This window comes from Pelecanus crispus, chromosome 2 (genome assembly GCF_030463565.1).
Source record: "Pelecanus crispus isolate bPelCri1 chromosome 2, bPelCri1.pri, whole genome shotgun sequence".
Lineage (NCBI taxonomy): Eukaryota > Metazoa > Chordata > Aves > Pelecaniformes > Pelecanidae > Pelecanus > Pelecanus crispus.
Genome location: NC_134644.1, coordinates 1,069,617 through 1,094,005, shown reverse-complemented (window position 1 = coordinate 1,094,005; position 24,389 = coordinate 1,069,617). Strand labels below are relative to the sequence as shown.

Here is a 24,389-nt window from a genome sequence, read left to right as displayed (position 1 = left end):
AGCTACAGGTACTAGGGATGGGGTAGAGGGAAGATGAGAACAACAGGGTTTTAAAAAAAAAAAAAAGAAAAAAAAGAAAAAAAAAAGTCAAGACAGTGAGCAAGCCCAGGTAGCAACACAAATACAAGATGAGAATTCAGAGGTAGGGCATAGGAAGAAAGCCCAAAAAGCAGAATCAGGGACAACTTCTGCTTTCAGTTCTTCGCATCCCTTTAGAAACAAAGCTGCCTGCTTTAATAGTCCTTTACGTCATTCATGGATACAGCATGCTTTGAATTCACTGCAGAATTCCTTTATGAAAGGAAAATCGAACTGTTAAGTCCCATTTAAGCAATAGCAAGCATCCTGAATCAGCTGAATAATTAAGAGTAACTTGTGAAAACAACTGAAGTTGAGACGATGGTTCACAGTCACAACACAGGAAATACATTTAATCTGGAAAAGAAACAGTTTACTTTGGCTACAGCCGTGAACTATCCTAACACAAAAGGCTATCAGACCATCTAGAGTTCACATTCCAGGATATTTCTCTTAAGACAAGTGAAAGGACTGTTTACATTTTTAAGAGATGAAGCTATTAATCTTGTCCAGTTCACCACTGAGTATATTATGTTACAAGGGCAAGATGCTGACTCTTGGAAATACATGACTACCTATTAAAAAAGACCGTTGTTGCGTCCATTCCGTTCAGCAAAAGCAAGAAAAAAGTGAAATAAAGCAAAAAAGGTAGCGATCATTTTAAGATTAAAGCTTCCTTATGCTGTCCTCACATATCTAGAACAGCTGTACTACACACTACCTTCTTTGGTCTCGGATTTGGACAAACGGTGAGCTTCTGCTTTGTCTAAGCACGTACTCAACATTAAATCAGCTCGGGCCTGCAGCCAACGCACTGAGATACCGTAACTACCTTCCACTTCAATAGCAACTTCAGATTAATTTTTAGAACAGAGTTATGATTCAATCTCCATGCGAGGATAACTACTAATGACATTTTACAAATGGTGAACTTCGGGTCTTAAGTAACTTGCTGCTGCCACCTTGTGCTGTCAGACACAGTCCAGATGTAACTGATATGTTGAAGTCGGGCAAATAGATTTCATCTTCCAGCTGACAAAACATTTGTTTTAAGATATGCTATTTAACAGTTACCTGGTGACGTTTGACAATATCCTTCAATTTATTAGCCAACTTCAATTCTATATCTGGAATGAGGTAGATGGTCGGTCTGCTCAGACAATTGTTCTAGTGGAGAGAATAAGAAGTTAAACAAGAAATTAGCAGGCCACCTGTGACATAAATCAAAAAATTCCTATTAAGATCACCAATGCTTGAAAAAGCTCAGAAGGAACACGTTTCAGCTTGTGATACAGCACACGAACTCCAGCTCCAGAAACCCATAAGACAGCAAAGTTTCCTTTGCGCACCTCCCCGCCAAAGCCTCACCCAGATCTGCTGTTAGCTCTGCCAGAGACATTACCACGGACAAAGGGAACGTGACCCAGCGTAGCCGTTCTCAGGTTCTGCTTTCACAACATCATCCTTAATGGAAACCATGTATTTGATTTCAAAGAATTTTTGATGGACTCTGGAAGACTTTGCTTGAAGGGGAATTTAAGTTCCCCATCTGTCAACTTCCAAATCTGAATCTGTCCTGTTGCACTAACATGCAGATTCATGCATTTCTAAGATATTTGCAGGTATGCATTTGTTTTATTTTGGATTTTAACAGGTACTCTATTATGTACTGAAACCACCATACAATGGCAATAGTTTTTTATAAAAAGAGAATTGTTTCTTTTTGCTGTCCCTCCTATTTCCATTTTTGACAAGCACCTGAAAGTTATGTCGTGACTATGTTGTACACTGAGCTTGATTTAGAGTTTGAAAAAAAAAATATTGTTATTCACACACAGCAGTTAAAAAAATTAACTTCAAATTAGATTCCATACAGCTGTTATCTGCTCTCTTCTAGTAGTAACTAGTTTGATAGAGCAAGTGAGAGTCTAAAACATACCCTAACCCTGAAAAAAGTCCAACTTATATCAAGCTGAAAGTCTGGCGACTGAATAGATATGTACAGAACTACTCAATCCTAGGGGTGGTTCTTTCACAGGAAGACAAGACACTCAGGATGCTTCCTCCTACCTTACAAACAGGTTTTTCTCACCCTATGCATATCCGCAGAACATCAATGAAAAAATTCTGAAGTTTTCAAGTGATAACATGGAATTGGGGCTAAAATGGGTGGGAGAGGAAGAATGTGATATTCCCACAGAAGTCCAGGATGAAACTCTTCAGTGGGTCACAACTGAGGTAGGTGAAAAGCTAGTGAATCCCTTCCCCTGAGCTTGTGAGCGCACACGGTTTTGTATATGAGTTTCTTGCCTGGACTAGTGTTTTCTCAATGTTCATGAACATCTCCACATTTCGATCCATTCGGGATGGATTCTGCAGGTCAAACCTCCGCCTGTTAAGGAAAATTATCCAAAAATATTAAATTCAAGTCTCCTCCATTCAGTAGTCAAGAATCTTTCATGTTCCACATAAAAAACAATATATCATGGTAGCTACGTAAGAACACTTAAATCACAATCACAAATATTTTTGCTTTGCTTGGCAGCCCTCACAAGCAAGAAAAATCACAGTGAACCAAATCAACAAAATGTAACTGATTTGTGAAATGTTTAAGAAAAATGAAGGTTGACATTGTCCAACAAAACCCTGTAGCAGGGTTGTACATTCCACTACAGTCACAAAGGATAATTAAACAGAAACATAATCAAATGATCACCAGGGATTTCAACAACCAGATGAGAAAATTCATGAACGAGGTCTCACGTTTCTCTTACTTCTAGCTGCACCATCCGCCAGTCCCAGATTGTAATCCAGGAAAAACAGAGCCATTTGTTTGCCCGAGATTTTCTAAACTACTTATCTATTTAAGAACAAGCCACCCCACACACAGCATACAGGTAGCTCATAATCCACGTAAGCATTTTATGATCATCTCTATTGGACTCCGGTACTTTAAAGTTTGCTACTTCATTGACAAAGTAATCACAATTCTTGAAATGACAATGCAGATTCAAGTGTGTCTCAGAAATAGGGGGGAGATAATGGAAGATCTGAGACTTTCTACTGGGAAGAGCCACAAAAGCCCCCAAAGGCGTTCTGCTGTATCCACCTGAACCGTACGCGTATTCAGAAGTCACGGATGAACCAACTCAGATGAAGAATTTGAATGGCGACCCCCAAGAACCCGAGAGGTGGGACGGGAACAGCAATACCAGTCCCTCAGCAAGTTCAGCACCCGCAGGCGTCCGCACTAGCACGCAGGCTCATCCCCACCAGCCAGGGTAAGCAGCGCTGTAGGAGCCTCTGAAACAGATTTGGGGCTGACCCTTAACCATTCAGCCTTTTCCAAAGCGCGCTGGTATGTTTAGATAATCAGGTTGTTGACTCTCAGATGTAAAACACTGTCTGGTGCGCTTTTGTACCTCCCAAGTTTTGGAAAAAGCTGTTGCTGGAGTGTGAAAATGCTCTTAACTGGAGCACTGAGTTGGTGTTCAGGAGTGGCAATACCGGCAGAAGGGATTTCAGCGTATAAAATAAAAAGCACCCTGTACACTTAAGACGGTGAAAAAGCCATGCACATCATTACCATGCAGTGACTGATACGCTTTAACACCCCAACTTAAACCACAAGAATTTATTCCTGTGCCCGTATCTAATGACAGCTTCATTTAAACATATTCTTGTTTCCAGTAACACGTCAAATCAATTCGTAAAGTTTATACAATGAAAGTAAACCAAAGCAAGATTGATTTTTAGTCACAAAACCCATTACCACACAAGATGGCATCACATCAATATTACACTACTAAATTAAACAAAGACACTTTGGCTGAGCCCACCGGGTTTTTCTTCACTCGAGGCTCTCTAGCACTTTCAAAAAGAAGATGCCTACGCAGGTGGTACTGCGTAAATATGCTGGGCAGCACTAGAAACACTCATTATCAGTGAATGATGCCTTCCCTCCTAAAGCAGTATTAAGGACTCTTCCCCTCACACTAAGGACCCGGCAAACAACTTAAATATCCTGGCATTTTTATTAGAATAATCTTTCAATTTTAAATGAAGTTTATGACCTCTTTAAATAGCGTTGTGCATGTTGGAAAGTTTACGCTGACTTCTAGAAGTCGGGTCAGTCATCAAGAAGTCTGTCAGTTCACTGCACAGCACAACTTAATAATATACTTTACACCTATAATACGTAACGCTTTAAGAGCCAAGATCAAGCCACTTTTCCAATATTCACCCATGGACAGCTTCATAGTCCACATTCAAAACGTATGCTTCTCAAACATAATAGCTTCAAGGAAGCGAAGGAAGATAAACGCCAAATAAACACCAACTAACCTATTTTGCTAGGCACCTAAAAGTCTTCAGTACCTATGAAACAAAGATACTTAAGGCATTCAAGTTTGACCCAAATTTTTACGTTTGGTTGCCTAAAATCTGCGTTCCGTATTCGTTTGATGCTATACATGCCCCCATTTTTTTGCCTGCTTTTGAAACCCACACTTCAAGAGAAGCATGTCAATATATTAAGAACTAGCTTTTTTTTTTTATTATTTGCACATTTAGATAAAATAGTAGTACTAATTCTTCCTGTCCTTAGTTTAACTGATACCCTCTGACAGGTTTTAGCAAACAACTACTTGAACTGCGGTGATAGACAAGGTATGTCCAGCTGCACTGGGTAAGTGCATTTTTCAGACATACCTATTATGACGAGGAAAGGTACTTCTCCTATAAGACAGATCATTCACAAACAGGTTAAGCAAGAGCCACAATACATACCATTAAAAAAAAAAAAAAAAAATCTTATTTCAGGCAAAACACCACATATTATTTGTTTGAGTCAGTGAAGGATACATTCCAAGCTCTAAGTCTGATCCTCAGAGTTAAGTTCAAGTATTACTTCCCTCTACAGCCCACATGCACAAACGCAAGGCACTACCCACACTAGGTTTGGGGAATCAGCAAGAGAGTGAGAAGAGAGGAGGCGACCGTGTAGCTGAGTTTTGCTGACAAATTTCAATGACTGAACACTAGATTTGTTTGGAAAAAATTGGAACGTTTAAATATTCACGAAGTAGGAGCCATTTAACTCCTTAATCTTAAGGCAAAGAGGTAGCAAGACACTTCTGAAAGGTACGGCACACAACGCTACAAACACGTAGCATGCTGTGGGTGTTGGCAATATGGGAGTAGGAAAAAAAAACCTGACAGCTGTTTACTCATACCAGCTTTCTGATATATCCACCTCAGATATTCATTTAGCTGATATGAGTATAAACTACTCCTAAAAATAACAAACCGTACCAATAAAACCTTTATTTTTGCCTTTTAATTTGCTCTCGTGGGTAACACACACAGTCAATTCCAGGAACGCTGTTACAGGTCTGCGCAACATCAGATCAGAAACTGTAAAAATTCACAGACAAGAACAATCTCTGCTTCCTTTTATCTACTGACTTTTCATCCTTGGATTTTTTCCGATGTTCTCAAATATAGTTAATTCGTGCTACTGCTGTCTTGGGAAGAGGATGACAACTTAGAAAAAACACAGAGGCCACAACACTATTGGGATGTTATGTGAATAGTTTTAATACTGGTGTCGATAGCTACCTGAGCAGTGCTTCTAACTAGTGCCACTCCCCATTTATGGAGCTTGATAAGCAATGGAAAACTTAGCATTTTTTTGTATCTAAGCAATGCTTCACGTTTTCCCAGTTATAACTAAAGCCTGTACTCAATACAGTAAAAAAGATTTACATCTTATGGACGGGAAACAGCGATTCTAAGATATTGGTTAATTTGCTCAGTCATACAGCAAATAAATGGGAAAAAAAAAAGCCTCAAGCTTGTAATTAACTCCCAACCTACACACTCAAGACCTTAAACTTGGACAACTTATCTTTAAATTTAGAAGTGTGGGGGTGTGTCTTAAAAAAGCTACCATCAGCAAAACAGGAAAAAAATTTCCTCTTCCCATCTCCAACTCCCTTGCCTACCGAATTCTCCAGAAAGTATTAAACTTTAAGTAGTTTGCATAGGCATTTCATGTGCTTAATTTCATGCAAAAGGTGTATAAACCAAAAATAAAAACTTACCAGCCCTGTTCATTCTTATATTTGTAAGCAGCACCAAGAATGTGACATAATGTACCTCCAGCTTTGAAATCCATGAAGCACTTTGCCTAGAACCAGAAAGAAAAGTGAAAACAGTGACATTGACTTTTATGTAGTTATTTTAAGTTAATACATACTTGTTAGCCAAGTTTTAGACATCTAACTTATCAAACGCGTAGTTTAATTTTCAGGTGAAGCACTCTTGGAGTTTTATGTTCTCCTTTAAGAACGTTTCGAGAAGGTTAAGTGTGTTCGGTTTAAGTAGAATTCTTCATGTTCGCAAGCAGAACCTGACATATCTGAAAGCTCCGAGCCCTTCCTTACTTGAGTAGCTTGCAAAAAATTCCTTGCATAGCTGAAGACAGAAACCCAAACTGATCTTTGAACGTCCATTTCACAGTAAATTAAACCTAAAATCTTAGCTGTCAGTTGAGCAGCTCTTCATCTGTATTAATCAGACTAAACCAAACGGTTAGAAATGAACACCTAAACCCCAGGCTCCGTATTTGCTACGGCTCCTAACGCTCTCCATTACCCCCCGCCACCACAACAAAGAGTTGGTTGTCAGGAGCTGAAAAGGGCACTGTGCAGATGTGCTGGCTTTGGCTGGCGTACAGTTAATTTTTTCGCAGCAGCTCCTATGGGGCTGTGGTTGGGATTTGTGCTGGAAGCAGTGTTGCTAATGCAGGGATGGTTTAGATATCGCTGAGCAGTGCTGACACACAGCCAAGGCCTTTTCTGCTCCTCACCCCACCAGCGAGCAGGCTGGGGGGCACGAGCGTTTGGGAGGGGACACGGCCGGGACAGCTGACCCCAACTGACCCAAGGGATGTCCCGCACCGTATGGCGTCGTGCTCAGCACACAGAGCTGGGGGAAGAAGGAGGAAGGGGGAAATGTTTGGAGCACTGGTGTCCCAAGTCACTGTTACGCATGATGGAGCCCAGCTTTCCTGGGGATGGTTGAACACCCATCTGCCCATGGGAAGCAGGGAATGAATTCCTTGTTTTGCTTTGCTTGCGTGCGTGGCTTTTGCTTTACCTATTAAACTGGCTTTATCTCAACCCATGAGTTTTCTCACTTTTTTACCCTTCCAAATCTCTCCCCCATCCCACCGGGGGGGAGTGAGCGAGCGGCTGGGTGGGGCTGAGTCGCCGGCTGGGGTTAACCGTTACAGCAGATCTGCCCTAAAATACTAAATCCAACTCATTTCCTCAATAGCAATTTTAGTAGAGTGCAGCCGAGTCCCATATTTGTAAAGAGGCACTCCGAATTCAAGAACTGAAATTCAGAGAACAGCCATGAGGAGACTGAAAAGCTCTGAGTCCCACCAAGTCCATTCTCTAAAAGGTTACTAAAGAAGCAGGACTTTCCTACACAGAAAGGTACATTTTTCTGACAAATTTTAGTTTGGAATTATCTTTGCTCTTTTACTAGTACCTCTGGTCAGGATGTTTGTATGTGCTTGGAAAAAGTAATCTACTGTCAGTCATCTTAGAAACAGAAGACAACTGGATAGCTCGGGTAAAGCCAGGACTAGACAAATGCAACACTAGAACCTACCTGAAGCATGATTCAGAGTATTGACACACAGTGTATCTGATGTCCTCTCTTTTTTTAAAATATATTTATAAAAAAATACATATAAATATATATATATGTAGATAAAACTGTTCTAACAATACACTGAAATGACAAAATGAGGCAGATCAATCACCTAGCTAAGCTTCCACAACAGAAATGGATGTTCTGCCTTGAAGTCAGCATCCCCTGGCACGAACGAGGACGGACCTACCTACGGAAATGCAGCCCCACACCTCCCAGCCCCGTCAGGCGTGCACAACGGCCGTGCCGAGGGGCACCCCAGAGTCGCCCCCTTCTGATGTTGCTCCATTCAGTATGAGATCATAGAATCATGGAATCGTTCAGGTTGGAAAAGCCCTCTAAGATCATCCAGTCCAACCAGTAACCTCACACTGCCAAGGCCACCACTAAATCAGTTAAGGGGAGAGGAATAATTTCATGTTTCCTGGCTTGGGGGATGGATTAGTTTTTAATGAAAGTAAAACTGGGAATCACTAAGGTTGGAAAGGCCCTCTAAGATCATCAGCCCAACCATCAACCCAACACCCCCATGCCCACTAAACCATGGCCCAAAGTGCCATGTCTCCACGTTTTTGAACACAAGATGCCCAACCATTTACTGGAAGAAGAAACAAAACCTGTTTCCGTACGCGTGCAAAACATACAGACCAAGATTGGTCTATTTTGTGTTTCTCAATAAAAATTAAAAACTTGCACGATCCCCAAAACAGAATGTGGGGAGTTGTTTAATGGCTGGACTCCGATTAGCAGCAGCTTTCTGGAAGCTGCCTTCTGCTGGAACTAGAGAAAGCACAAAGCTGGAGACACCACACAAGCCCAGCAGCCTTCCTAGCAGTTTTTCTACGTTAGGAATGTTTCTGATCTAGCTTCTACCTTACTTTTTAGATCAGAACAGGTCATTTTCTTTTGAGTGCATTATATTACACCTCAGGAGTATTTACTAACACAGAACCAACACCAAACTACAGGCAGTCTTAGCATCACTGACAAGCATTTTAAATTCATTCTGCAGCCAGAGAAACTAAAATGGTAGCATGGGATCTAAACAAAACATTGCCTTCCTTGGCTCTAGAGCTGCTAATGGAAAGCAAAGCAGTTCCGCAAGATATCAAATGCACCAGTGTCCAAAAACAACATAAAAAAAGAACCTTCATAAGCATTTGACAGGAACAGAACTGCTCCTGGTCTACCATCTGTTTAGAGCCCTACTGTGCACAGAAAGTAATAAAGAGAGCTCAAAGCTGCCATACGGGTAGTTGCCAGTTTACGAGCCGCGTGCATTGCAGTACTGTTCTTAGCAAACCAAAGTCCTCTATGGACGGAGCAGTCTCTGATCAGAAGCTTGAGCAAAACCAAAATGTTTTAACACGCTGAATGATTTTATTGCCATAAGTCTTGGCTCCGAGAGTACAAGCCTTGGTTTACAAACATGCATGCAAACACTAGCTGCTCTGAAAAAAAAAAAAAAAAAAAATCTCAAAATGAAGCCGGAAGACCTGTTGTAAAGAATACTTTTGCAACACGAGTATGCAAGTTGCTGTTACTTATCTTCAGCTGTCCTATACATGTATGGTCATCCAGAATCGACCTTCCCCTTTTTGCTGACGTGCCGGACATACCACGCAACCGAACGAAATCGCTGCAGCAAAGCATCTGCATTTTGGGAAACCGTTGATTGCACTGTTGTACCCAGCATCCCCTACTTCAACTTCAGGGGATGCTGCTGCAGCTTTGCCTTCATCAAGCTGCCCGTCTGTAGCCCGCATTAAATCTTTTAATGACAAGGCCAGGCCTTTCTGCATTACCGGGGCAATTCTGGAAGGCAGTCCTGCAGCCTGGCACAGGGCTCAGCGAGCCGGGAGTCCCCGGCAGCACAAGCAATCGCAGCAACTCTGGCAAGTTAGGATTTTACTACCACAAACAGAAAGTTCAGGCAATACTTAGCCATGAAAAATGGTGTACAAATCTCCTTCACAGACATAAGTCACTTTTTAAAATTGTCAGCAGGCTCTATCAAGACCCTCTTATTAAACTGGGGTCGCTGCTACTAGCATAAAAGGAAATTGCTTTTAACAATTGGACGAATTGTTAGAAAATTAGCCTGTTCCACAGAAGAGACACAGCTGTCAATAAACCAGATTCCCTTCAACATATTTACCCAACAAAATCCATCATAACAAGGCAATTAAGATCAACTGGCCTTACAATTTGCCGTCTTAGGGTCAGTATTTTAATATAGCCTGTATTTCAAATATGTGAAACTAAGCAAATTAATCAGCAATTTCTTTTTTGAGCATCGGTAAGGTTAGACAAGATGCATTTAAAAGCAATCATCAGAAGACATGCACAGAAGTCAAGCTGTAACAGTCCTTCGTTTACTCTACATCTATTCAGACCCTGTACTGCACAGCCTCCTTGCCAAGAACAGGAGCTTAAACACAGAATTAACAACCCCCTCTCAAACGCAAGGTCTACTTCATCCACTCAAAGCACTAAGTAAAATGTTTGAACTTTATTTCAACAGACGTAGTCTGCAGTGATTTAGATGCAGTCCAGGTCAGAGAGGTTTACCTCGAATACTGATGGAAGAGACCAGCTTCCCTTTGTCACCCACTGCTCCAGCATTGGAGAGCAGACACTTCGGAGCGTGAGAGGCACACCGACTAGTACTTGGAAAATAAATATAAAGGCTCCAACATGAGCCAGAGGACAACCTTGGTTTGGCACGCTCTCATCAGCTAGCACCCCCCGGTGAGCTGCATCCCCGCGTTTTGCGCCAACTGCGGTTCTCAAGACCAACGCTTCATTTCAAATAAACTGCACCGATAAGGAAAACGCTGCCGTGCGTATTGAGAGAACACCACCACGCAAGGAATGGACTGTTAACGGCAGCTTTTAGTGATGGTAGCTGTGAGCAGTAGCCACAAATTGAGGACTTGTGCAGTCATCTGCAGGTACACAGCACTCCAGGTTTTGATGGCCTGGGGGTTGTTTCTTTTACACAAGCGTGACCTCCTCCTCTTCAACTTCAGATCCTCCCTTGCCAGGAACGTGGTAATACTGAACCCTCACTAAGGTAACTACAAACTTTTAACCTCTTTCAGCTTCGTTCAGTTTCTTTTCAGTGGAAGTCTGCAATAGCTTTTCAACATATTTTTGGAGACTAGCAGTGTCACTTTAGACATCCCTTCACCTCACCTCTCTTCTCAAGTCAGACATAGTCCTGCAGAACCGAAGCATTCCGCACGTCTTCAAAGTGCTGTGGTAGAATAACAAAGCCTCCTTTGCAGCCTGAACCAGTATCTTAAATTACAAGTCTAAAAAAGTGACAGGTAACCTCGTCTTAAGGGTACATACTGCATTTTCTCATAAAAACAATATAAAGGAAGATGTACTGATGACTTGTCTTCCGTCGGAAGTAATTGAGGGCAGAGACCTCCAACTGCTGTAAACTCAAGCTGAGCAAATTTGATCAGATGAGACCTTCGAAACAGCAAGAGCAGTTAAACACAGGAACAACATATTTACAATGCCACTGAAATCTTTATTACCCATTTTTAAGATAAGACAAATTGATTTAAGACTTGAGAGCACTCAAATGGTTTATCAACTTGTTGAATATGGGTACTATTTTACGGTCAACACTGCCATATCAAAATAAAGTACCGCAATGTTCACCTCTCTCCCTAAAGCTTTTCATTAGCACCGAGGTATCAGGTGATCACAATGGAAGAGAGGTGAGCTACATCTCAGTGGCATCTCGTGGTGCGTCTGCATGCATTCCTAAGCACCAAGAGATTCACCCAATAATTAAGTTTGAAAACCCCTTTTCTGGAGAAGACATGGATGAAATCATACTCTCGACGAAAGAAGTTACGTAAGAAAGATGTCTGGGGGAAAAAATCACCGTATAATAATAAAAGATAGTATTCTGTAAGTGGTGGACCAAAGAAGATAGGAGGACTTTCAATAGTTTTCAGAAGAACTTCAGTTTATGATATTGTAATCAGTTATAAGTATTTCCAACTTAGTATGTATATCTAAACAGAACCCTAGATTGCATGACCTTAGGTTCCCAGTAAGCATTCTGTGGCAAAGACAAGCAAAGACCTTCCTGCTGCTGCCCACAATGCTTACATACACGTTTAGGACAGTTGTCTTGGCCCACAAAACCTATCCTAAATCGGCCAACCGGGTGCTTGATACCACGCTGCAGTCCTTTTGCAACCGAAATCCACTTGTTACTTTGTCCTTACTATTTGCCACATCCTTCCGCCCTCTGCAGCTGTTTAGACTTCACGCTCACTTGGACAGGATTCTTCTGGTGGCAGGCAGCGTTCCAAGCACAATGGGACTGATCTCTGAACACAATCACTAGGATACCACTGCTAAAGACATGCCAAGCTTGAACTTTAGATAAGCAACCCTTAAAATGCTGATATTGTTTCTGTATACCAATACTCTGAGTGACTGGAAAAACTATCCCAGACTAATTAGGTAGCCATGCACTACTAAAGAACATGGCAAGGCCATTTTTCAGCGTCAACAGCATTAGAAGTTTGAAGTGTAATCAACAGAAATGACCAATGGAAACTGGTTTGCTTTGGAAAAGTGCAGGTCAGGCAGTTTGGGATGCATCAGTCCAAACAGATTTGACTTGAGGAAATGGCCTCAAGTTGCACCAGGGGAGGTTTAGGTTGGATATTAGGAAAAATTTCTTCATGGAAAGGGTGGTCAAGCATTGGAACAGGCTGCCCAGAGAGGTGGGGGAGTCCCCATCCCTGGAGGAGTTCAAAAAACGGGCAGAGGTGGCACTTGGGGACATGGTTTAGTGGGCATGGGGGTGTTGGGTTGATGGTTGGGCTGATGATCTTAGAGGGCCTTTCCAACCTTAGTGATTCCTAGTTTTACTTTCATTAAAAACTAATCCATCCCCCAAGCCAGGAAACATGAAATTAATTATTCCTCTCCCCTTAACTGGTTTAGTGGTGGCCCTGGCAGTGTGAGGTTACTGGTTGGACTGGATGATCTTAAAGGGTTTTTCCAACCTAAACGATTCTATGACTTAAAATTTACAAGTTTACATAGAATTTTATGAGAAATTAAAACCTTTCCACAGTGTTCAGGAAATCACTCCCAAATGTACAGAAAATAAGATTTATTACATTGAAAATCTGCTTTTAAGAAGGAACGTGCTATTTCACCCCTTCTTCCAGAGGATGCATCGACAAAAGCTTCAGACCAAGCACGCATCTCCCAATCACCTGGCAGCATGCCAGCGGCACAGATACTGGATGAAGAACAAAATACGCTGTTGTAATAGCAGTGGGTTAACCCCAATACTCACAGGAAGCTTTGTGAAGGCAGGATTGGTGACATGTTTTCCAAAGGCATCTTCCTGGAATTGCAGCAGCTGCACCACCAGCCCAGCCAGTGTTTTATTGGTAGGAGCATCTGCTTGAACATACTGAAAGACAAAAAACACACGCTTACTTGGGATAGAGGATAATAAAACATGAAGACTGGTTTACTAATTCCCCAGACCACTTTATCAGCTGTAGAGCACAGTTTAAGATTTAAGGATCGCCGTGTGGCTGCGGGGGGTGGGGTGGTGTGCGTGCACATGAGGAGCACCAAGCACAAACATTTGTCAAGCTTTATTCTTAAAATATAGCAGAAATCTGTGAATCATCATCAGTTCATCACGGCCACCAGTGTCTTAAACAGAGAGAGATTAACTACTTCAATCTGATTTGCAGTTCCTAATAAAGGAACAGACTAATTCTGGCCTGCACATACACAAAGCTTTCTACAGCAACTTTACAAGCTCCTTCTGTAATCAATGACCACACGTCAATCCCAAGAGCATCCATTTGGTGCTACATAGCATGTCACGTACAAACAGAAAAACTGATCCCAACAACGATACTTGCAATGATTTGGGACAATCTAAGCATTTCCCAAGGTTGTACTTCTAATAAAATACATATATGTAAAAGGGGAAATCACAGCATGGAAAATAAAAAAAGTCCCCTGGCTGCCGAGTTTTCATTACTCCTAATATTACAATATTCACTTACAGGATGTAATCTCCTCACCATGCCAGAAGACTTCTAAGAGTAGAACAAACATTACTTGTTCATGTAGAATATGGAGTAATATTAGCTACCCTAGAGTCATTTACCTGGGTAATACTATGAACCACAAGGCCTTTGCTCTTCCCTCAAAGCTGATTCTTTGAAAGCCCCTTAAAAAAAAAATGTTGAGAGCCAGAACCCTCAAAAGTTTAAAGCAGTGGTGTTAAGTCGCAGTCAGATCTAACTAAGCTTTCCAAAGCACTGTCAACATAGCAAAAGCCACTACAAAGACATTGACTTTTCCCTGAGAATTTTACAGTATCTGACTGCCTCAAGAGGCAAGTTCCTGCAGCACCTGTCAAGATGCAGATAGACACAGCGGAAAAATTAAATCTTAGCAACTCAAAGGACACAAATACCTGTCCAGGTGTCCTGCCCTGTGTATAAAACCTAATCTAGGAATATGAGCTACGAAGAACAGAAGGCTAGATTTCCAAATTTAAATTTCCAAAGCTGCATTCTTCTTAGCCCTCTTCCCTCCCCCGTGACAATTTTATCCAATTAATAACTCCTATCAATTCACATCAGCTACCACAGAGGTATGAGCAGCAATAACAGTCAGTCTTTCTTGCCGTCAGAATCCAGTTGAAGATAAAGACTTTTGCTCTTAGGCTTTTTAAAACCTCTAGCCCTTCACGCTCCTCTCGGCGAGCAACTGTTTTCTTTCTCATTTTTGGACCAGAAGCTCTGCGTGCTGCAGCCGAACGCACCAGAGCGGTTTAAGCAATCTTTTGTTGGAATTACTGATCCCAGACAGGATGGCAAAATGGAGCATGTGACTCACTCAGATGCCCCAGTTAATCCAGCATCTTTACTTAAAAGCCCATCACAGCCCCTGCATTAGCTCACCAGGTGCTGCAGCTCAGCAGGAAGCATGCCATTCTCTCGCCTTTGTTAGAGGTGGTAAAATGCTCCAGCAGAGAGGCACAGAATAATACTTAAACCCCTATTGCTACATTTGCCAGAACCCTTTTTATCAGTGTCCTGAGGGTTGCTAAACCAAGAAGGACGATTATCAAAATGCATACAGTGCTGTGTGTTTTTACATCTGTTAATAAAAGATTTATCTTGTATTATTTTTTGTATAGTTTAAAAGTGACTGTCACACCCACGATGTGTATGGATGTAGCGTATCGCAGCTAACAGCCCTAAAGCTCCCATCATTTTGCACCACCACCTTGTAAAAGTCTGAATAAAACTCTGCGCTTTTAGTTCACCTACGCCAATTATAATGCAAACAAATGTAAATTAAAAGGTGCAGGCAAAACAGGTATCTGCTAAACTACAGATTTGCACAAACGTGGAAACAAAAGCGTAGCAGATCAAGTGCCAGACTTCATATTAAATAATCCTACTTCTATTACCAAGACAGCTTTGGTCTTGAACACACTCACATGCCACACATGTTAAATACGTTCAAAAAGCAAAGCCGCTGGTTCCAACTGAAGCCCAGCTATTTATTTAAGACTGCCTACCCACCTAGCTGTAGCCCCTTCCCTACAAATACGTATCTAATACATATCTAGGTATGTATCTACCTCTAAACACATAGCTAGAGCAACAGATGTAACATTTCTCCCAGTAAAACAGAGTATGCTGTAGTAGCAGACCTTTAGTTTTGCATGGGAGGCACGCTCCAGGAAGATAAAAAATTGCTTTTGCATATCACCTCTGAAGCAACACAGCCTTCACCATTCTGGCAACGCTGAATAGAGAAAAACCCTCATAACCATTATAAATCATTTAATGGGGAAAAACTGTACTGCTACATTTGCCTTTTCTTTTTTATACAGGTCTTAAAGCTCTTTGCAGCAAGTTTAACGCAGTATTTTAAATTAATAAAGCACCAAAAATGCATAAAGTGCAACAAGGCAGAAAGTGTTGATGGCTCCTACTAACGGTGAAATAGAAGTATAAAGCAATTCTGTGTTTACGGCCATATTTAAAACAAAACAAAAAAACCAATCACCAATCCAAAAACTTGGAATCTCACTAATCCACCTCTCAAACCATACAGTCTACTTAAACTCACAGCTTCTTTAGGGCACCTGGAACAAAACTGCCTTCAGCACAACCCTCTAGCCAAGCTCCACTTCCAGCCTGAGGATCCCATAAACCATGGGAAGATAGCACATGAAAGAAAGAACCGCAGAAGGAACTTATTCTTCACACAAACAAGCCAACAAAAACCAGAAAATGAAAATCAGTAAGAAAACAGTCAAAGTTTCAGGTTTTCTAGTAGGGTTTCTTTGTCACTCATAAAGGGGTCACCAAGACAACACTGCCTGCTTTAAATTCACGATGACTTGGAGCACCCAGCACCGCAACCTCAGTCAAAAAACTGAATCCAGAAGAGGCCGTATTCTTGTATTGACTTACCATAATTTTTTTTTTTTTTAAAAGTTTTTTCCTTCAGAAGAAAAAAAATCCAAACACACATACATTTACATCAGAATATGCCTGGGAAAGCGTATTCTTAGACATGAGAAATTTTTCAGGCACTCGTTCCTTTACTTGCAGATCCCATTTTTACCTCTTGCAGGAGGCACTGACAGCTGGAAGCTATCAGAAATGAAGATAACATTAGGAACCCCTGATTCTATTTTGCACTGCCACTATCTCGCAATTTTTTTTTTTTTTTTACAGGAAGCTCATTACTTTGCCTGAGATTCCCCCTAAACAATAACAGGGGGGAAAAAAAACCCTCCAAAAGGAGACACAAGACTCCTGTCACTCACTTACCCACACCAACCAGCAATACAAATGGATCTTTAAAGCAGCAAAATCAGTAAGACGATTTCCTGCTCGATACACAGCGGGTTTGAGGGGACCACAGAGGACTGAAGTCACAACACATCTGCAAGTTTCCCACTGCTCTCCACAGCAGACAGAAGCAGAAAATGATTCTGCAGCAAATCAAGGTTTTGAAACAGCGAATTCCAGAAGACAGAAACGATGCCCTGCTCCTAGACACACAGCTTTTGGCATAAGAGGATTTTGTTCCAGTGCTGAAATACCAAAGCCCCACTGACACAGCAAAGATTGTTCTAACAGTTCCACGTCAATTAGAAATAGCAAACCACTCACATATCCTCAAGCAGAAAACACGTACGGGCACAAGTCTTTCAGTATAACTCAAATAATTCAAGGCTAAGAGAGTAACCACCAGCAGAGGAAATCACCTCCCTTCACCAGCAAGATTTGCCATTGCAGCTGCACTGGAAAGCCTTTGTCACAGACGTAAGGGACAGCTTCGGAGACCCGGTTTTGATGTGGTTACTGACCTCAAATAACCACATTACGGCTCTGCGTTGTAGCCCCGGCGCACAAAATCCTTTCCTTCCCCCAAAACAAAGAACATTTCAGCTCAGCTTGCTCAATGACAGGGAAAGGAAAACCAACATTAAAATACTTTGATTTAGGTTATAACCCTTGTTCCTTTTTTAAAGGCGAGAACACAAGAGAGCTGCAAACACAGAGAAAAGCCTCCCTCTGATTAAATCACAGTCACTCACTGAAGGAATACTCGATACGCTGAGCACCGACACGGGAAGGCAGAGCCAGCCGAAAGAGAACTACGAATGCTCTAAACTCAGCTCCTGGTGAAGAGGCGGGTGGTCTCCAAACAGACATCTTCGGCTGCAACAACTGCCATTTCCTAGCAGCTGCCAAGCAGCGGCTCGTCGCTCCTCGCCATCGGGCCGAGGCTTAGTAACACAAGGGCATAAAGGGATCCCGCGCCGCTGCCCGTCCTTACCGTCCTGCGGCAAAGCGGGCGTGCTCCGCCAGCATCCGTCCAACACCATACCGCAGCGCCGTGCTCTATTAATGCGGCGAGAAAACTTACTATTTACACTTGCTACTAGTGCAGGTGGGTCCCAGATACTCCACAAACCGGCCAGGATTCCAAGCCATGGTACCTCCTCACGCTCTGCACCAGCCCATGCTGGCTTCTCTAATTCACCCTTCAAGACAACGCTCCACGTGTTCCTTAAAAACCAAACCAAAGCACCCTTCTCCCCGCCCCCCAAAAATCCAAGTTTTCCAACTTTCTGTCTCGGAGGAGCAGGGCACAGCTTTCAGAGCCACCGAGTAGCTCAAGCTCCTAAAGGCCGATATATTGAACTGGACGTGAGGAACACACTGGGAACAGTCCTTAGGGACTACGGCTGGAAGGCCATGGTTCGTTTCTGCATCCTTCGTAATACATATACAAAAAAACCCCACCCCAAACTATCTTAGGAAGATACTTTAAATACAAGAAATAACTCTGGCTTATGACAAGCCATTTTAATACAAGGAATTATTGCTGAATGTCAAAGGATCTACCTAAATAACGCATAATACTAGAGATCACTGAGCATTAAGACAATAAAAAGTGAATTGCCCAGTTTACTTTTGAACTATAAATGTCTGCTTACAGTGGACACCTCAACGCCACCAGTGAGTCTACCCAAATGCTCTGGAAGCCTGTCAGATCCCCCAGGCCTTGGAAAGCACAGCACGAACCCGTTTCCAGCTCACAGGGAAGAAAGGCTCAAACATCCGCACTGCGGTCCAAGGCCTGGGAAGAAGCGGGGGACCTCCCGCAGCTCTCCATGCGGAGAACTAGCGCAAAATGACTTCCATACATCACACACACAAAAACGGGGAGCGGGAGGAAGTTTGGAATAAACAGTTTTGCTTTCTGTCACTATGGCAGTTGTCACTAATAGCCCCCTGCAGCGTTCCTTCCATCTTTACAGGCACCCTTTACTCAACCACCTGAGCCTTCCCTCCCAACACAAGCTCCCATGGACACGGCCTTTCCGCATGCCCAGGGAAGGGCCTTCCTCACCGCCAGCACCTTCCTCACCGCCAGCACCTTAGCAAACGGGCCCGGAAGGTTTGTGTCAGGAACACCGTACGCCCTTTCACAGCAATGTGGGGTTACAAACCCCACATGTCGCTGCCCAACAGATTTTCTCATCAAAAGATCTCTGACAGAGGCTGACCACACTGCCTAGGCAGCCCGCTCCTCCCCGTTAATGAGTTTTCCAATATCCGTTGCGAGTCTCCCATTCTGCTATTTAAACCTCTTACTTTTTTAGTTATACTCTAGAGACACGGAGAACTCCTGGGTATTTGAGGACTTGTGTAATCCAGAGACAGAAATGAGAAGATTTGTAATGGCAATTCACTAACTCTCTCCTTGCCCATCGCAACTTCGGGATCAAGCTTGCTGCTGCTCTCGGGGTTCTCTCCGACTGGTCCCCAACATCCCCGGAGCTCCCAGAGCCGGACACGACACCTACTACAGCTGACGGCTTCACCGCCGCCGAGACGTACACGTATCCATTTTTAAGAGCGTAAACCGGACAAAAGTCAGCTATAATCACCGTGTACTTCTCTGAAAGAAGTCATGCACCTACAGCAAGATGAAAATAGGTGCAAGATTCACTGCGCATCAAAAAGGAATTAACACTTCCATTTAGAGTATTAAGGATACACCTTTAAACGCTAGTAGCAACTATCAGTGTCCTTGTTTCCCAAAACAAAAATAATTTTTTTTTTTTTTTTTTAAAGGATTTTACACATCAGTATTTTGAAATTCACTTGCCCAGCAAAGGTTTCCTCTTAGCCCAGTTCGAACTACCTTCCAGAGTTAACCACCTAATCTTTATAACCAGTAACACCGTGTAAACCAAGTATCTTAAAGGAGTTTTTCTTTGGCATACGAAATGAAAGCTCCCGTTATTGAACGACAGGTAAGAGGCCCTGCCAGGCTGGTAAGGTGAGAACCAGCTTGTCTAGGCAGCTTTGATTCACAGCAGCAAGGGACAATAACCGTTAGCGCTTGCGACAGGGCGGCTCGCTCTTCTGCAAAATGGCAGGTGCCAGTTCAAAGTTATTTCAAAAGTTTTTTGTATTCTTGTGGGTAGTCGGTTATGAAAGTGAAGTGAAAGAACGGAAAGAGCACCCCTCCCCAGAAATCTAGAAACAGCAGAGAAGCACAATCAAAACAAGGGAAAACTAAGGATCTACTTTTATGTTACGATTTCCTTATCAAGATAAATGGCTTCAGCTGCTCGCTCAAACCACCACCTCCCCCCCGCGCCGATTCGACCGTACACGGCTGCCCTGCAAGGAGCTATGCGGAAGGACCGGTAAAACACACCTGAGAAGAGAAAACACACCTGGTTTGTAACCCAGCCCGGTTCAGACACCTGTTCCGCAACACCGCCACACACCTAACCCAACCAACAGCACCCGCGGGGCAACGGGTGAGCTTGGCCGTGGGTTACCGACACCGGCCCTACGGAAAAACGGAGGGATGGACTGCAAATCTCCGGTAAATACAGAGCCTAAAGCACCTTTAGGTTGTCCAGCATCTCCCCTCGGTGCCACTCTGCCCCAGCTAATGCTCTTCCTAGGATTGCTACGAAGCTGTCTAGACGGATGTATTTGTCTTCTGGAAAGCTCACCTCAGGTCATTTTTCAAGGCTTCGATACGGGAAGAAAGTTATAAAGTCATCATGTGGGAAAAACACTTGAAAAGAAAGCTGAGAAACAGAGAACACGGCGAACTACGCAAAAGAGGAACAGGACTGCAAGGGTAACGCACGGCGAGCGCTGACGCTACCAAAAAGCGAACTTGTCCTAAGTACGACCAACAGGCGCAGAGCTTTTCGCACGCACCAGATACGGCGAAACGCGGTTCTGAACAGCACGAACGGCTTTTTTTTATTATTTTTTCCCCCCGTTTTTAAACACACGGACCCTTCAGGGGCGCGGTTTAAATGAAACCCGGCAAGGCGAGCCGGGACGTGCCCGCACACGACAGCCACGGCTGCGGCTCGCTCGGTGTAAACATGGACGCGGCTCTGAGGGAGAGCGGCCCCCCGGCCAGGGGGCCCACGGCAGGCTCCACGGGTGCCCGGGGATCCCCCACCGACACGGCCCCGGCCCGCAGCAGCGGGGGCCGGGCGCGGCGGCGAGGCCGCGGCCGACAAAGGCGGGCGGCGGTGCGGGGCCCGCCGGGGCCTGAGGCACCGCGAAACCGCCGCCGCCCCCCACCCCCCGGGCCGGGCGCTTCCCCCCCGCCGCCCCCGGGCCTTTGTCGCGGCCGCCCCGTCCCGCCCGCCCCCGCCGGGCCGCACCTTCTTGTAGTGCTTCCCCAGCCAGACGCGGACCGAGTCGAGCTGGGACACGGTCTCCGGGCTCTCCCAAAACTTCCCGGTGGGGCCGCCGTCCTTCCGCCGCGCCACCGACAGCGCCGCCAACCCGTGGCCGCCGCTCACCGCCACGGCCGCGGCTGCGGGCCCGCTCCCGCCGCCCGCCGCCGCCACCGCCGCGGCCATTGTTACCCTCGCCGAGCGCCGCCGCCGCGGCCCTGCGCCTCCCACCCGCCTCACGCCGCGCATGCGTCGAGCGCCGCAGGCCCCGCCCCTTCGGGCATGCTCGGGAGAACGGCCCCGCCCCCCCCACCGCCCCGCCGCCGCGCGCGCCGGCCCGGTTCGCCTCGCGCCCCCGGTGCAGACCCTCCCCCTACCCGCCCGCCCCCCCCCGCCCCGCCCCGCGCGCGCCCCGCCGCCCTCAGCGCCTGCGCCCCGCCGCCGCCCCTCCCCCACGCCGGCCCGCCGCCATCTTGGCGCATGCGCCGGCGGGAGGCGCCTGCGCACGGGGCGTCACGGTGCGCGCCCGCCGCCGCTGTGGCCCCGCCTCCTCCGCGCAGGCTTCGCGCATGCGCGCGGCCACTGCCGGCCCCCCCCCCCCCCCCCCCCCCCTTTTCCGGCTGCTGCTGCCGCCGCGCGCAGCGGCCGTTAGCGGGCATCGCCTCAGGCGGCACCGCTCAGAGACCGGGCGGGAGCGATCCCGTGCGCTCCGGGCCCGGAAAAACGGCATTGGTGTCCTTTCTGCGGGCTGGGGAGCGATCCCGGTGTGCTTCAGGACCGACGCCACAGCGTCTGTGCCCCGGATACTGGCTGGGGAGCGCACCCGGTGTGCTCTGGGCCCAAAAAACCGCCATCAGTGCCCCTAATACCGGTGGGGAGTGATCCCGGTGCCCTTTATATGGGCTGTGGAGTGCTCCTGGCGTGCTCTGGGCCCAAAAAACCACCATCAGTGCCCTTGATACCGGCTGGGAGTGATCCCGGTGTGCTCTGGGCCCGACACCACACTGTCAGTGCCTCTGACACCGCCTGGGGAGTGATCCCGGTGCGCTCGGGGCCTGGAAAATGCTGTTGGTGCCCTTTATATGGGCTGTGGAGTGCTCTTGGCGTGCTCTGGGCCTGAAAAAATGCCATCAGTGCCCCTGATACCGGCTGGGGAGTGATCCCGGTGCGCTCGGGGCCCGAAAAAATGCCACCAATGCCCCTGATATCGGCTGGGGAGTGATCCTGGTGCGCTCGGGGCCTGGAAAATGCTGTCGGTGCCCTTTATATGGACTGTGGAGCGCTCCTGGTGTGCTCTGGGCCTGAAAAAATGCCATCAGTGCCCCGATACCGGCTGGGGAGCGGTCCCGGTGCACTCGGGGCCTGGAAAATGCTGTCGGTGCCCTTGATGCCGGTGGGGAGCAATCCGGTGTGCTCCAGGCCCGAAACCACAGCGTCTGTGCCCCTGATAGTGGCTGGGAGTGATTGTGGTGTGCTCCAGGCCTGGAAACACACCCTCGGTGCCCTTGATACCGGCTGGGGACTCATCCCAGTGTGCTCCAGGCCCAGAAAAACACCGTCTGTGCCCCTGATACTAGCTGGGGGGTAATCCTGGTGTGCTCTGAGCCTGGAAAAACGCCGTCAGTGCCCCTGATGCTGGCTGGGAGCGATCCCGGTGTGCTCCAGGCCCAAAAAACCGCCGTCGGTGCCCTTGACCTCAGCTGAGGTGGGCTGCTCAGGCGTCCTGGGAGATCTCGCCCTCCCTGCTCACGCCCTGGCCGGTCGCAGCAGCCCCGTCCATCCATGGCCAGCTCACCTTGTGGCGACTTTTCCAATCCCTCCACCGCATGAGCGGTGCGTCGGTGAGTTTGGGTGCCTGTTTAACGTGGCTTGAATGTGTCCTCTCTCATGCTGGTGCGGCTCTCGTCGCCTCTGCTTGTTCCTCCGTGGTGCAGCCTCTGCTGCTGTCACACACGACCAGGCTGCAGTAGGTAGGTTACTCCTGGTAGCTCTGGGCCGTGGAGGCTGCAGATCTGATCTGACCCATAACTCCTTTTTAATCTGACACACGTTATGCTGGTGGAGAGGAGTTGGATACGTAGGGTGGAAAACCATTTTTTTTCTGTTCGATGCATCCTGGCACTCTGCTTGTGCTAGGTGGTGGCAGACTGAAATAGCCCCTTTTGGTCAACAGATTTCCTCTTGTATAGGAAATAGCTGTTTTCCCTGCTGTGGAAGGAGGCACGGTAGAGACCTGTGTACCTGTTTATATTTCATAGAATCATAGAATTGTTTAGGTTGGAAAAGACCTTTAAGATCATCCAGTCCAACCATTCACCTACACTACCAAGTCCACACTAGACCAATTAAGGGTAGACCAGACTAAACCATGTCCCAAAGTGCCACCTCTGCCCGTTTTTTGAACGCTTCCAGGGATGGGGACTCCCCCACCTCTCTGGGCAGCCTGTTCCAATGCTTGACCACCCTTGACTGTCCCATCTTGAGGATAGCAGACAACGAAGCATCAGACCTTCCTTGAGTATGATAGAACAGCTCATCCTCACTGTCCTGGTTTTGGCTGGGATAGAGTTAATTTTCTTCCTAGCAGCTGGTGTAGTGCTGTGGTTTGGATTTAGGATGAGAATAATGCTGATAACACACTGATGGTTTAGTGTTGCTCAGTGCTGCTTATGCCAGTCAAGGACTTTTCAGCTTCCCGTGCTCTGCCAGGGGCACAAGAAGCTGGGAGGGGGCACAGCCAGGAGAGTTGATCCCAACTGCCCCAAGGGCCATTCCATACCATACGGCATCATGGGCAGTATGGAAACTGGGGGGGTTGGCCGGGGAGCAGCGATTGCTGCTTGGGAACTGGCTGGGCATCGGTCGGTGGGTGGTGAGCAATTGCATTGGGCATCACTTGCTTTGTATAGTATTATTGTTATTATCATTACTGAAGAGAATTACAGGAACTGAAGAGAAAAGGCAGGCAGGAGTAGGAGGGGAACGAAGGAGGAAGCTGCACCTCGGTGAACACTACACACACCCATGTTTTGCAAAAGCTCCCAGAAGACAAGAAAATGAGTGCAGATGCTGATTTTCATGACTGTGGAGACTAAGGAAAACATTTGTATTTCAGTTGCATCAAAGATGATGACCTTGGTCTGTCTCCATGTAACTCTTATTCTTCTGCTGTTAGAGCTAACTCTGAGGTAGAACACAATCTGATGGATCTAGACGTAGAAAGGGAAAAATGAAGTCAAGGATTTCATCTGGTGGGAACCGAGAGACACCTGATATGCCACGTAAGAACCGTGAG

General features: G+C 45.8%; 1 protein-coding gene across 1 annotated transcript in view; it reads right to left on the bottom strand.

The window, feature by feature from the left end:
• Positions 1-21,174, bottom strand: part of SMARCC1 (SWI/SNF related BAF chromatin remodeling complex subunit C1) — a 97,474-nt gene extending 76,300 nt beyond the window's left edge. The window contains exons 1-5 of the mRNA XM_075704707.1: positions 21,080-21,174; positions 13,151-13,270; positions 6,183-6,268; positions 2,389-2,470; positions 1,153-1,245 (exon numbers count right to left, since the gene is read on the bottom strand). Of these exons, the coding sequence (XP_075560822.1) occupies positions 1,153-1,245; positions 2,389-2,470; positions 6,183-6,256 (249 nt within the window). The 5' untranslated portion in view covers positions 6,257-6,268; positions 13,151-13,270; positions 21,080-21,174. The remainder of the gene's footprint in view (positions 1-1,152; positions 1,246-2,388; positions 2,471-6,182; positions 6,269-13,150; positions 13,271-21,079) is intronic.
• Between the last annotated feature and the right edge of the window lie 3,215 nt (positions 21,175-24,389).